Source organism: Borostomias antarcticus (genome assembly GCF_949987555.1).
Source record: "Borostomias antarcticus genome assembly, chromosome: 3".
In the NCBI taxonomy this organism is placed as follows: domain Eukaryota; kingdom Metazoa; phylum Chordata; class Actinopteri; order Stomiiformes; family Stomiidae; genus Borostomias; species Borostomias antarcticus.
This window is the reverse complement of record NC_140236.1, coordinates 3,662,621-3,675,488: the sequence shown is the minus strand read 5'-3', so window position 1 is coordinate 3,675,488 and position 12,868 is coordinate 3,662,621. Positions and strand designations below refer to the sequence as shown.

General features: G+C 42.8%; 1 protein-coding gene across 2 annotated transcripts in view; it reads right to left on the bottom strand.

Moving 5' to 3' along the window:
* Window positions 1–2,757: 2,757 nt before the first annotated feature.
* Window positions 2,758–12,868, bottom strand: part of gnb1a (guanine nucleotide binding protein (G protein), beta polypeptide 1a) — a 29,696-nt gene continuing 19,585 nt past the window's right edge. Inside the window, exons 4-11 of one of the 2 annotated variants that reach the window (XM_084435819.1) lie at window positions 12,469–12,575; window positions 10,051–10,114; window positions 8,732–8,894; window positions 8,257–8,323; window positions 7,607–7,808; window positions 6,072–6,288; window positions 4,653–4,768; window positions 2,758–3,992 (exon numbers count right to left, since the gene is read on the bottom strand). In XM_084435819.1, coding sequence (XP_084291945.1) covers window positions 4,662–4,768; window positions 6,072–6,288; window positions 7,607–7,808; window positions 8,257–8,323; window positions 8,732–8,894; window positions 10,051–10,114; window positions 12,469–12,575 — 927 coding nt within the window. In that variant the 3' untranslated portion in view covers window positions 2,758–3,992; window positions 4,653–4,661. Of the gene's footprint in view, window positions 3,993–4,652; window positions 4,769–6,071; window positions 6,289–7,606; window positions 7,809–8,256; window positions 8,324–8,731; window positions 8,895–10,050; window positions 10,115–12,402; window positions 12,424–12,468; window positions 12,576–12,868 lie in introns of those variants that run through there. The other variant, XM_084435820.1, reaches the window with a different exon arrangement.

Below are 12,868 nucleotides of genomic sequence, written 5' to 3'. Positions count from 1 at the left end.
CATCATGAACCGCAGTGGTCTGGGTCTCAGGACCTGTTTACTTGCTTAATGCTGCTTACATTAGTTTTATAATATGTATTGTCCCCCACCCTATGAAATCGGAGGAGATCTTTTAAAAGGGCGTTCGTCCGTCCGTTCTATGAGATGTATCAGAGTGCTAGCCACTGTTCATTTTTTCAATACATGGGCTACTAGCAGTGCTAACCGCCGTTCATTTCCCCATTGCCATTCAATACATAGGGTATTGCTTTGTATACATAATCATGTAGCCTACTTTGTGTTTCAGTACCAGTATAGTTCTATTCAGGGGTCCTTATACTTCCCCACACACTGTACTCACAAAACTCTATTAGCATATTGCACAACTCCAGTACTTCCTGAAATTAGTCATGCTTCTCTATTTCCTGTCCTACACTATTGGATGAAGTGATTAATCAGGTGTGCCTGACTGCAGCACAATGATCAGGCACACCTGAATAATCATTTCATCCAATAGTGTGAGACAGGAAATAGAGAAGCATGTCTAATTTCAGGAAGTACTGGAGTTGTGCATATAGTGAATTGAGTAATTTGCAGTGTGCCTTTCTTTTTATTGGTTATATTATATTTTGTATTTAAAGAGTTCGTTTTGATAAATCATTTTTTTCCATCAAATATCAATCAAAAGGATACCAATATGTGATTGAAAAAATAATTTATCAAAACCTATGAACTCTTCATTTGCACTGTATTTTTACTGTTTTTTGTATTGCACTGTCATGTCTTTGCACTGTCCTGGACCATGTCTTGTGTCGTCTTCATCAATGTATTCCATTACCCTGGTCCAATTCCTAGTATGTGTAAACCATGTTGGCTACCTGGCGAAATAAACTTCTTAAAAAATCTTAAATTTTGAAATCCAGAGTTTTAAGAGCTTCCTTGCTTATTGCACAATGTAATTCACATGCAATGCAACTGTCAGACCATAATGCCCTACTTCATTGAACCATATACAATTCAACATTACATGTACATATAACATACAGTAACATGCACAGATACATATAACATACTATGCACATGTACATATACTATGCACATAATATGAATATGACTATAACACATTTCACATATTCATTCAGAAAAGGTCACATTTCCACTCCTTCATTGACACAAAGGCACATGCATCATGGATGGGGGACATGTTTACTGTGCACTGTTATTGCCAATGGGGTTAACAAGAATTACTTTTATTTTCTTCAAATCTAGCTATAGCAAAACTGAAACATCAGCACATTACAACACTATTGTCATAACCACAACCATAATACTCCGCTCCGCTGAGAGGGTGATCGGTTGTAGACTGCTACCCCTCCAGGACCTGCACGCCTCCAGGACCCTAACATGGGCCAATAAGATCGTGGCCAACCCCTCCCATCCCGGTCATGGTCTCTTTGACCCACTCCCCTCTGGCAGGAGACTGCGAGCCACTGGGACCAGATCCTCACGCCACAAAAACAGTTTCTTTCCCACGGCCATCAGACTCATTAACAAGGCTTGTGTCCCCCCATGAACCCCCCCCCCACCACACACACACACACACACACACACACACACTGACTATACCCCCTGCACAACTTGCACACGACCTTGGATTGTTCCGTATACCTCAACAGCACACACATTGCACATAACACTACTCAAAAAAAAAGGTCACTAGATGGCCAATGTAGATATCACTAGTTCATAATACTTAATTTCTAGAGAGAAGATTGATTTCAAGAGATTGCAATCATCTTGTCAAGTGTCTGCCATCTGCAGAAGGCAAGTTGTAGCTCATATTCGAACTTGTATATCATATTTGCAAGTTCCAGAGGAGCCATAGCATAAAAAATTGAACTTTTTAACTACCTGTGGTAAGAGAAAACAGGCTGATTTATCAGTGTATATGAAATTATTCTATTTGACTCAAGGGTAATTACATCATCTAACAATTTCAAATATTTCAACTGCTACAAAATGTTTCATATGAAATGACACAAAACACTGTAGATCTCAAACTGCTTTTTATTACATCTTAAATAACAGTACATTTTAATATAGTTTCTATCTTGCATCCAGCTTTCGGTTGTACACTGACTTTAAAATTAAATACAAAAGGTGAGAAGGGGACAGTGGGGTGCAGAGCTCTACAGTTATTTCATGGAGAGAAAAGGAAAGGGAATTTAATTAATTTTTAATATTTTTTTTATTTTTCTTATTTTTTGCCAACTCCAGGCCTAACGCACAATTACAGCACATTTTTGTACAGAATGTCGCAGAGAAAAAACAGAATGGAAAAAAATGCCACTACTGCTAAAGAAAGAGCGTCTCTGTTTACAAGGAGAGGGGAACAACAGAAAATTCTGCCATTCAGATGCTGCAAGTTTTTTTCTTTTTTTATTATTAAAGGAGGACAGAAAAAAACCTGTTTGTTACAAAATGTGTCTTTGTCGGTGGAATTTGTTTGCTACAGAAGGAATGAAATTTTATTTGTTCCATTTGTGTTTGTGTGTATACATTTTCAATGTTTACATTACTTTTCTCGTAGAATCCTTCTCATGGACCGGGTAACCGTTTGTTGTGGTGTTTGCTTCTCTCAAGTGCATAGCTTTGACATTTTAATTGAATTATGTATGCACAGAGTAGCCAAAAACAATATAACTGCCGTTGTAATGATGACATTTAACAGGTTCTTTTCTTAAAGAAAAACATCAAAGGACTTAGTTCCATATGCACCTCTTTTTTAAGCAATTCTACAGCATGCGATTCTAAGAGTTAACCCACCCATGGCAGACAACCAAAATCTTTTTTTTTTTGTTTTTAACTTAAAAAGTTTCAATATCATTATTTTCAAACATTGATTTATACAACATGTCATTCACAGAGTAGTAACTGCATTTCCAAGCACGGAATGGGCACCTCTGTTGAAACAAACTCCGGAATGAAACCGGGTATAAAATGGAGGTTCTCCCTGCCCAACCAAATCACATCACCGGTCCCAACCACAGTCAACAGAAAAAAAGGGAAAACAAAAATGAAAATAAAGAAATAATGAACCAATGGGTTAATCTTCATTTAATTATTCTACATTGATGCCTGACAAAAGGTGAAAAGAGAATGGTTAAAATGTATGTTTTGATGTTTGTTTTCGTTTTAAAAATGAGCATTCATTATCATAAACAGCATGTGCTTGGTTAGTTAACTTTTTCCTTAAACATTATTCTATATACGCAAAGTTTAATTTTGTGCAAACAAAGATTTGTGACTAGACGGAAAACAGAAACAAAGAGTAAAAGTATCTTGGGACTAAATATACAGAACGGCCGGACCCACGGGCGGCCCAAGGACTGCCTGTTTAAATTCAACTCTCTCTTCTTTCTCCGGTGGGATAAAGCTGGATTAAAAATGACATGATCATTTGAAAGTTTTTATTTTCAATCTACAAACATCATTCTAAAATGTGTAAAGACTATGAAATAAAAGAAAGCTTTCGTTCCTCATTTAAACATTAACCGACAAGGGTTCACTGATCTAGTTCTCAAACAAAAAAGAAAAAAGTGAACAAACAAAAAAAAAAAAGAAAAAAGAAAAATGGCCAAAAAACTATCAGGAGTTAGATCGCTGTTTGTGTACTTTACTTCACTCAAACCTTGCGTTCTGAAGATGGGTGACGTTTGCGTTGGGGGTGAGTGTTCATGTTTTGTTCACTACATTATCAGAGGATGGTCCCAGGAGGAATGCACAATATTTTTCCATTTCATACCATTGATTCCTCATCTTTTTAGCTGAGTGAGTGATAACAATTGTGCTCTTCTTTTAAATGAGAAGGAGAGAAAGAGAATATTTGCCCTTGGTAGTTTGTTGGGGGTGTTGGGAGTCAGTATCGTGGTGTTTTGAGAGGACTGGATATGCAATAAAATTGAATATTTCAATGTTGGAATGGTCTTCCACTCCACTCTGGAGTCCGCCATCTGGAAAAGGACAAGACATACAATAAGAAACCGCATTTTAAAGACAGTCCATTTTAGAATTTGTTTCCAAGTGTGTGGTTTTTACAGTTGTGTAACTTCTTGTCCAAGCCAAGCAACATTTTTGCTGTACATCCCATTTTTGCCCCAAGATGGCAGCACACACACATGAAATACAGCCAACATTTCTCCAGTGCCATTATACAACTAGAGCATTTGCCACAGAGATGCATCAATGATGATGTGAACCAAGGCATACAGTAGCGCACTCAAAATATACCCCAGTAAAATATCCCAGAATCTAGTTCATTCTCCAGAAAGGTTTTCACTAGCTACTTTATTTAGATGCTTCAATGCTAAGTGGTAAAATATTGTTCCACCAGTATAACCATATTGGCTAACCCTTCAGCTAGTTGGACTGATAGACGTCAACGATCCATTACAAGATACTTATTCTATAAACGGACAACTATGTTCCAATAGCATACTATTAAGTTAACGCACATTCCCTCATAACTGTGTTAATGCACATTCATTTCACACGGCCAGTGTTTAACACTAGGGCACTATGAGAGCAAGTGACGATGGTCAGAAGAGTGTCACGGCTGGTATATGACCCCCAACCCCGTTTTTGGCTACTGGGTGGGGGTGGTGGTGCCGTACCTTCAGGCTCTAGTTCCAGATCTTGAGGAAGCTGTCCCAGGACCCTGTTGCAACGGCCATGCCATCGTCGGTCACGCCCAAACAGCTCACACGGTTGTCATGCCCGGCCAGAACACCTGAGGAGGGAAGGCAGCGGTAGGGAGGAGATCAGGTCACAGAACAATATTGAGACGACTACCTACCTAATATGAATGTTGTAAGGCTATTCACTTCTACAATGTTGTGCACTGATTACAATAACCTATTGCTTTGTGAGCCTTGACACATATCTTACAACAATCGGTGGAAAATTAGCAGGCCAATTTCACAAGGGGTGTACTCTTTGTTTTGAGTGTATGTACGCTCACATGTATGTGTGTACGAGCGTGTACCTACACGTACGCCTGTGTGTATATATACATACTGTTTTTTTCACTTCCCTCTGGAATATGTAAGAATGGGACCTATGCCCCCCCACTCCCCCTATTGCTCTCTGTAAAGCCCATTGCGTTGCCTCTCTGTATGAAATGCGCTATACGAATAAAGTTTGATTTGATTTCGTACGTATGCGTTTGTGTACGTGTGTCTGTGGCGTCAGCCCCAGATCTCTCCCTGCCCTGATCCTACCCGCGCATGCGGTCGATAGCTCTAAAGTATTCATGCCTCTGTGGGGGCTCTTCCGCCGGTGGAGCAGGTGAGGAGGCAGGGGTGATGCAGCACCATCCACTACCCTGCGCTGTACATCCACAACAACACACTCCTGTGGCGGCTATTCGGTTCTCGCATTGGTGCTTTACAGCACCTCAGATGCCCCCTCCCCATGACTGTTCTGTGACCCTGCTGTGCACCCTAAACTCCTTTTATCCTTAGTGTACACCCTCCCCCAATAGCTGTACGGTACACCCCTACAGCGGCTATTCACCCCATATATCACTAACACACCGCTGAAGAAATTACAGAGGCTACTGCTGGAGTTCTTCACTTCACTGCTACGGTAACGTGACACCGCTTGCCATGGTAGTGGACACGCCCTTTTTCCATCACAGTGATTCCCCACAAGCGTTGTCATAGCACAATACTATTCATGGTGTATTATTCTAATGCAAAACACTATATATTCTGCCCTTTCATCAACTGTATTTCTATACAATGCCACATATTTTGCTACTCTTGCACTTTGCACTAGACGATGCTCTAAGTCACTTGTTTTGAAAAGGAGTTGTACTTGTGAGTTCTGACGATTAGTAGTACATTGACTACCTACGTTAAATACAATTACTCTAAGTCGCTTTGGATAAAAGTGTGTACTAAATGACTATTGTAACGCCACGCTACTCCTTATGGGTAGGCTAGCCCCGTCTCTGTATCCACCAGCCGATTCTAAGGCTGCATGCATTTTAACACGTGCAGATGACAAATCAACTTGAACAACTTTCTCACCTGCGCGGTCGGCTTTGAGGGAGTCCCACACGTTGCAGTTGAAGTCATCGTAGCCGGCCAGCAGCAGGCGGCCGCTCTTGGAGAACGCCACCGAGGTGATCCCGCAGATGATGTTGTCGTGCGAGTAGACCATCAGCTCCTGGTCGGCGCGCAGGTCAAACAGCCGGCAGGTGGCGTCGTCCGAGCCTGTGGCGAAGGCGTTGCCATTGGGGAAGAACTGGGAAAAGAGTAAGGGTTAAGGGTCAAGAGTGTACTGTATGTCTAGTTAGGTTTACTATCAGATGAGTAGAGTATGTCTAGTTAGGTTTAGTATCAGATGAGTAGAGTATGTCTAGTTAGGTTTACTATCAGATGAGTAGAGTATGTCTAGTTAGGTTTAGTATCAGATGAGTAGAGTATGTCTAGTTAGGTTTACTATCAGATGAGTAGAGTATGTCTAGTTAGGTTTAGTATCAGATGAGTAGAGTATGTCTAGTTAGGTTTACTATCAGATGAGTAGAGTATGTCTAGTTAGGTTTAGTATCAGATGAGTAGAGTATGTCTAGTTAGGTTTAGTATCAGATGAGTAGAGTATGTCTAGTTAGGTTTACTATCAGATGAGTAGAGTATGTCTAGTTAGGTTTAGTATGTCTAGTTAGGTTTAGTATCAGATGAGTAGAGTATGTCTAGTTAGGTTTAGTATCAGATGAGTAGAGTATGTCTAGTTAGGTTTAGTATCAGATGAGTAGAGTATGTCTAGTTAGGTTTAGTATCAGATGAGTAGAGTATGTCTAGTTAGGTTTAGCATGTCTAGTCAGGTTTAGTATGTCTAGTCAGGTTTAGTATCAGATGAGTAGAGTATGTCTAGTCAGGTTTAGTATCAGATGAGTAGAGTATGTCTAGTTAGGTTTAGTATGTCTAGTTAGGTTTAGTATGTCTAGTCAGGTTTAGGAAGAGGCAGATGAGAGTCCGACAGGTGAGGAAAGCACTGCCTACTTTTTACGGGGGGTGAATTCATTGCGACAGAGAGAATTAAAATTAATAAAGAAAACATTCAGGAAGTATGGCTGTCATGCAAAAATGTGTCCACTTGCCAAATTGTGTCCGTGGGTAAGAAGTTTGATTGTCTATTAAATTCTGTGTTTTTTGTTGTTGTTGCTGCTAGCTCGTTACCTAACTTGTCTGAGGTCAGTACACGTATATATACTATCAATGTTTGTAATTCAATTTAATGAAAAATCTCTATATAATTGAAAAATGTCATCCAAGAACGTTAGCTACCCGTCTTGTCCACAAACATTAGCCAGCTTGCTAGCTCCCAACGTTAGCTACCAGCTCCCTAAGTAGCTTACGTTCGTGGACCAGATTTTTCAATTCTAGAGATATTTTTCATTCAAATGAATTAGAAACGTTGATATGTGTATGTATGCGTGTTCATTGTCCAATTGTAACTCAGAAAAGTTACAACTGGACAATTGGACTTCCTACCCCAGACACTATTTGGCATGACAGCTGCTCATAAGAATAACCACGACGAGGATGAGAGGTGGGCTTACACAGATGGCGTTGATGTCCGACTCGTGCCCGGTGAACGTCTGTCGGCACATTCCTTCTCTGACGTCCCAGAGCTTGGCGGAGGCGTCGCACGCCCCGGACACAAACAGCCTGGTGTCTGGTGCCAGCGACAGGCTCATGACATCGCCGGTGTGGCCAGCGAATGTGGTCGTCTGCTGCCCCGTCTCAATGTCCCAGAGAGCACTGGGGGATGGGGGGGTACATGTCAGGAACACTTAAAAGTAGTGAGCTGTGAACTAGGGGGTTTGCAGTTTAGGCTTGACTGAAAATGTTTGAATAAATGTGCAAAATCTACAAAAGGATAAACTAATGAGCTGTGTGTCTTTGCAAAAGCCACGTTCCACCGAGTGCTCATCTTCAACTTTTAAGTCTTAAGCGGTGAAGTACGGGTATGCACTTCTCAGACAGCGCAAGTAAGCATAACTGTGTCAAGACGATGCTAGATGATGCTAGAAGCCATTCACTTGATCCTTTTGGCACTGTTCAAAGTGACGTACTACCTCAGAATGTTATTAAACACTTCACATGCATTTATTCAACAATGAAAAGCTTGTGTGGGGAAAAGTAATCTGTTGGGTGATCTGGAGGAAGTGGATGCCACCCCTGACCATGGCGCAGTTCCTCCACTCACCAGGTGGTGTCTCCAGAGCTGGTGACGATCTGGTTGTCATCCAGGAAGCGACAGCAGGACAGGTAACCTGACATGAACACCAGAACAGCCAATGAGCACCGAGTCACATTTAGATTCAGTTCAGTGTATTTAAGAAGGGACAGATGGGGGTTCTCTTGAATGATCCAAAGTTCAAAAGTAACTTCTGCAAAAGCAACTTCTGCAGATATGGAATTGACGCCCCGTATTAAACCAAGTGATCTAGATAGTTGACACAGTTCCTTAATCCTGTGATGGATCAGACGAATTTGCCTCGTCTGAGACCAGACAACCTCAAATGCCCCCTGGGCTAATGCCAAGGCTCAGCAATTTAACTACACTTGGAGGCGTGCAGACAATTGGGGTTAAAATCGTCATCACAAACACAAATGTGACGGTTATTCCATCTGCGCCCTCCCTGGCGCGTGTGTGTGAGGGGCGGGCAGCGCTCACTGACCTGTGTGTCCGGCCAGCTCGCGGCTGACGCGCACGTTACCCTCGCGGGTCTTCAGGTTGTAGATGGAGCAGATGTTGTCCAGGCCTCCGCAGGCCACATAGTTCCCAGAGGGCGCGTAGGCGCACGTCATCACCCAGGAAGAGCGCAGCGGGATGGCGTGGACCTGAGAGAGAGCGGAAGTAGCATTAGAGGAATCATGGGAGGCCGATGTCTCTTTTCGGTCCTAGTCCGGTCTTTAGTGGAGGCCCATCGATGAGTCTGGGGAGCACTCAGAAACCACACTGTTGTGGAGGGTCTTACATCACATACAGAGCTCGCCGCAATCTTGAACAGGTTCATCTTGCAAGATCGATTTTTTTCTCAGACAGACTAGCCTGAATAAAGGTTCAATAAAGGAAAAAGAGAACTCGCATGCACACAAATCCATATGGACTCAATCACAGTCACGCTTTTCAGTAAAGGCTGAATAATGAAAAGCATTGGGCCTCATTCACGAACAAAGTTAAGAAGTTCTTACGAAGCATTTTCTTCTTAAACTCCACTTTCACAGTTTCCATTAAGATTCTGGCATTCACCAATGTTCTCCCATGTGGGGTTTTTCTGTAGCCAAGAACAGAATCTACTAACTCTGAGTTGCAAGCAAGCTACAGGAGTGAGGACATATTCATGCCAAAGACATGTTCATACAAAATTATTGCGTTTACTTCAACTCTACAGTTATATAATATTATATGATTGGAATACAATCATATTTATATAATTTGTCATATCTTTTAATAATTGGTTTTATTATTTTACAAAACGAAAGTGCTGCCTTTCCAATAATAGCCCCGATGCGCTGGTCCAGCTAAAACCGCCGTGCGCCCTTCTCCGGACACAGTACTCACTGAACGAGCAGGCTAATCGAAGCCGGATTCGATCTAAGGTCCTCTGACTTTCCAACGCACTTGACACAACAGCGCCTTAACCACTACACTACTGAAAAGTCAGCAGGTCGACGCCGCAGGTGACAGGTATTCATACAGACAGACATTTGCGCATGGCCCCTTGGTCACATGCCCTTATATGGAGCTGGCGGGGTGTATAACCTATGCTAATTCGGGAGACCTGGCGCTTTCAAGTCACGAAACAATGGGATGCATCATCATGAGAAGGCAGGTATGAGCTCATCCGGTGGTTTACAAACACGCCGTGAATCAGACGGGAGCTTTCGTTCTTAGAAACGTTCTTAGGAAGAAAGTCACGAACGGAATATAGGAAGATACTGGTGAATGAGGCCTGCTGTTCTGATCTTGGAGGTCCCAGAGTGTTGGTCTTACCTTGTTTGTGGTGTAGCTGTCCCAAATGATGAGTTTACCATCTTGAGAGGCACTGACTAAAAGCCTGGAGACACAAAATGTAAGGAATGAGTCAATCTAGTAATAAGGAATCATTTTTCCAACTTCTTTGTCCTCTATGGCCATGAATGAGAAAGAACATTTTGAAATCAAAGGCAAGACACCAAAATCCCAAACAACGACAGCACACATTACCTGACACACTCCAGGCCTAATCTTTTTATAAACCCCAGGTGAAACTACAGATTGCGACCATGTGCAGATATTAATGGTGGAATAGTGTTTTGCGTCTGAGGGGTGATGTGGTTTCCAGGTGCCTGCGTGGCTGGGGACCTCGGGAGCACAGCTCTGCTTTCTGGGTGACTCAAAACAAAGTAACCACAGAAACCAGCCCCAACGCACCGAGGAGGGAGTAGGACGGCACACATGCTGGGGCACATTGACTCCCTGTGGACCCTGCTCAGAGTATGAAAACCCTCGCTTGCCTGCCAAACACACACACCTTTAATATTGGAAAGTGATTCGTAGCAGGTTCACAGACTCCCAGTGAGATACGAAGGGGTTGGTAGTATCACGTTTACGCACGTGAGGAGACACTCAAAGGTGTTCGTCTGCTTTTGCAAAGGAAGCCGCTTCTCGCCTTAAGGCGAGGTGACACGCTCTCCTGAGTGTGTGCTGCGTCATGCTTCTCATCAAAACAACTGCGGGATAAAACCGTCCGAAACGGAGAGAGAATGTGAAGGCCTGTGAGGAATTGAGGGATCTGGAACGTTCCGTGTCAAACCTTGTGAATTTCTGTCCCGATTCTGATCATAACATCATCTGATCATTAACGTGTGAAAGTTTACTTTGAAACGCCGAGACGCACTCTACCCTTTCTCCAGAGTAGTAAGATGCTTAGCGGAGATTGTAGCGCATTATCTGGCTTTGCCAACACGCTGCAATAAGGCAGGAGTGGAATTAACTAGCTCTGTTCTTGCTAGATTAGTGCCTAAATTCAGTTGCATTTACTGATTACAAATTGAATTTGGCTTTACTTGCTTTTACATCACACTACTGCCTCAACTTAGTGGGGCACTCAAAATGACCAACGGGTTTTTGACCGATATACTCGGGTGCATTTTGTGGTGTAATTCCTAAAAATCAAAAGAATGACTGGCTGGAGGGGCAGCCTGGTCTCATCAAACATACTGGTTACCTTTGATGTAAGCCTGTTTGTGTTTGAGTGTTTGTTTTGAATATTAAACGTTTGTACATTTCATCATGGGGCCACAGGGGACAAACAAGTCACAAACAAGTGCACCTTTAAGGCCACTGATTTACATGACGTGACTCCACCGAGCGAGGAAGTCAAGACTCGTACCGCAAAGGGGGAAAACAATTTAGCAGACATTTGAACTAAAATGTTTTAGATGTCAGTCTTTGAGACAGGGATTGATAGCACACAGAGAAAAGACGAGACTTGTTTCAACCTGTATGAGTTCCTTGCTCTCGGTTAATTAAAAGCGAGTCACGGGGGGCTATAAATAACAGTTGGGACATGACCCCTGTCCAGAAATAGCACCGGACTCCAGGTCAATATCTCCACCCACGTTCTCGCTGGTCTGAGCCTCACCAGGGGGTCTAATTTGACTGCCAAGCACTCACCCAAATAAAGAAGCCATAAATAAAACATGGGGGTGATGGCTGTTGCTGTTGCATTGCGGTGAGTTAATTGGTAAAGAACAGTTGATTTTGTTTTGTAGGCTAGAGGTTGAGAAGGGGCAGAATTGAATGAGCAACCAGGCAAGATGACAATGCAGTTTAGTGTGGTTTGGCGTGTGGCGTCTCTGTGGACTAGTGCACACCTGCGGTCGTGTAATTAGCTAGCCGGTTGCTGGGGTGAGAGATGGTGTGGGGGCTCTTGGGACAGCCACCTAGGTGTGTGTCTGTGTACGAGTGTCTGCCTCCCCTGCTCAGGCACAACACAACCAGAGGACGACTCCATTTTGAATGTTTTCCCTACCCACATACGCCACCCCTTACACACACACACACAGTAAACACACACATACACAATGCACCGACACAAACACTCCAGTGCACAAAAGCACTCTTGCGTTCACATTCACTGATGCACGCGCAGTGTGCATAAAACACTTGCGAGTGAACTATTTTCCACACACACACCAAATGGTTCTCCACCAAAACAAGGATTTACAGGAGATGCCATTGGCAAGTGAATACAACCGTTTTGTCCATTTCCTGGATTGTGTGTGTGTGTGTGTGTGTGTGTGTGTGTGTGTGTGTGTGGGGGGGTTATTTAATGAATAGAACCTAGCTAGATGAGATTACCTCGAGTCAGTGCCCCAGTGCATGGCATGTGTGTGTGTGAGGGTGGAGGGAGCTAGAGGAGATTACCTCGAGTCAGTGCCCCAGTGCATGGCATAGATTTTAGCCAGATGCCCCCTCAGTGTCCGTCTGGTGCGCATCTGAATTCGGCCAACAGGGTCGATGTTAGCAGTGATCTAAGGGGAAGAAATATACATTAAATTGGAGACAAGTCAAGACATAAATTAGAGACAAGTCAAGAGGTGGTCTATCTGCATATGTATGTTTTTTTTCCCCTTTTTTTTTCTAAATCTCTGCAGTGGAATCCTTAGATCTGTCATTCTCTCAATGATGCTGCATTAATACGTTAGATTGGGAACGTATGAGTACCAACCAATGTAGATTGGGAACATTAAGGTGTTTTTCAGTGACAGGTATAGTTATAGCTTCTCTGAGATAAACCAATAATGGATGTCTCTAAGGTTTCACA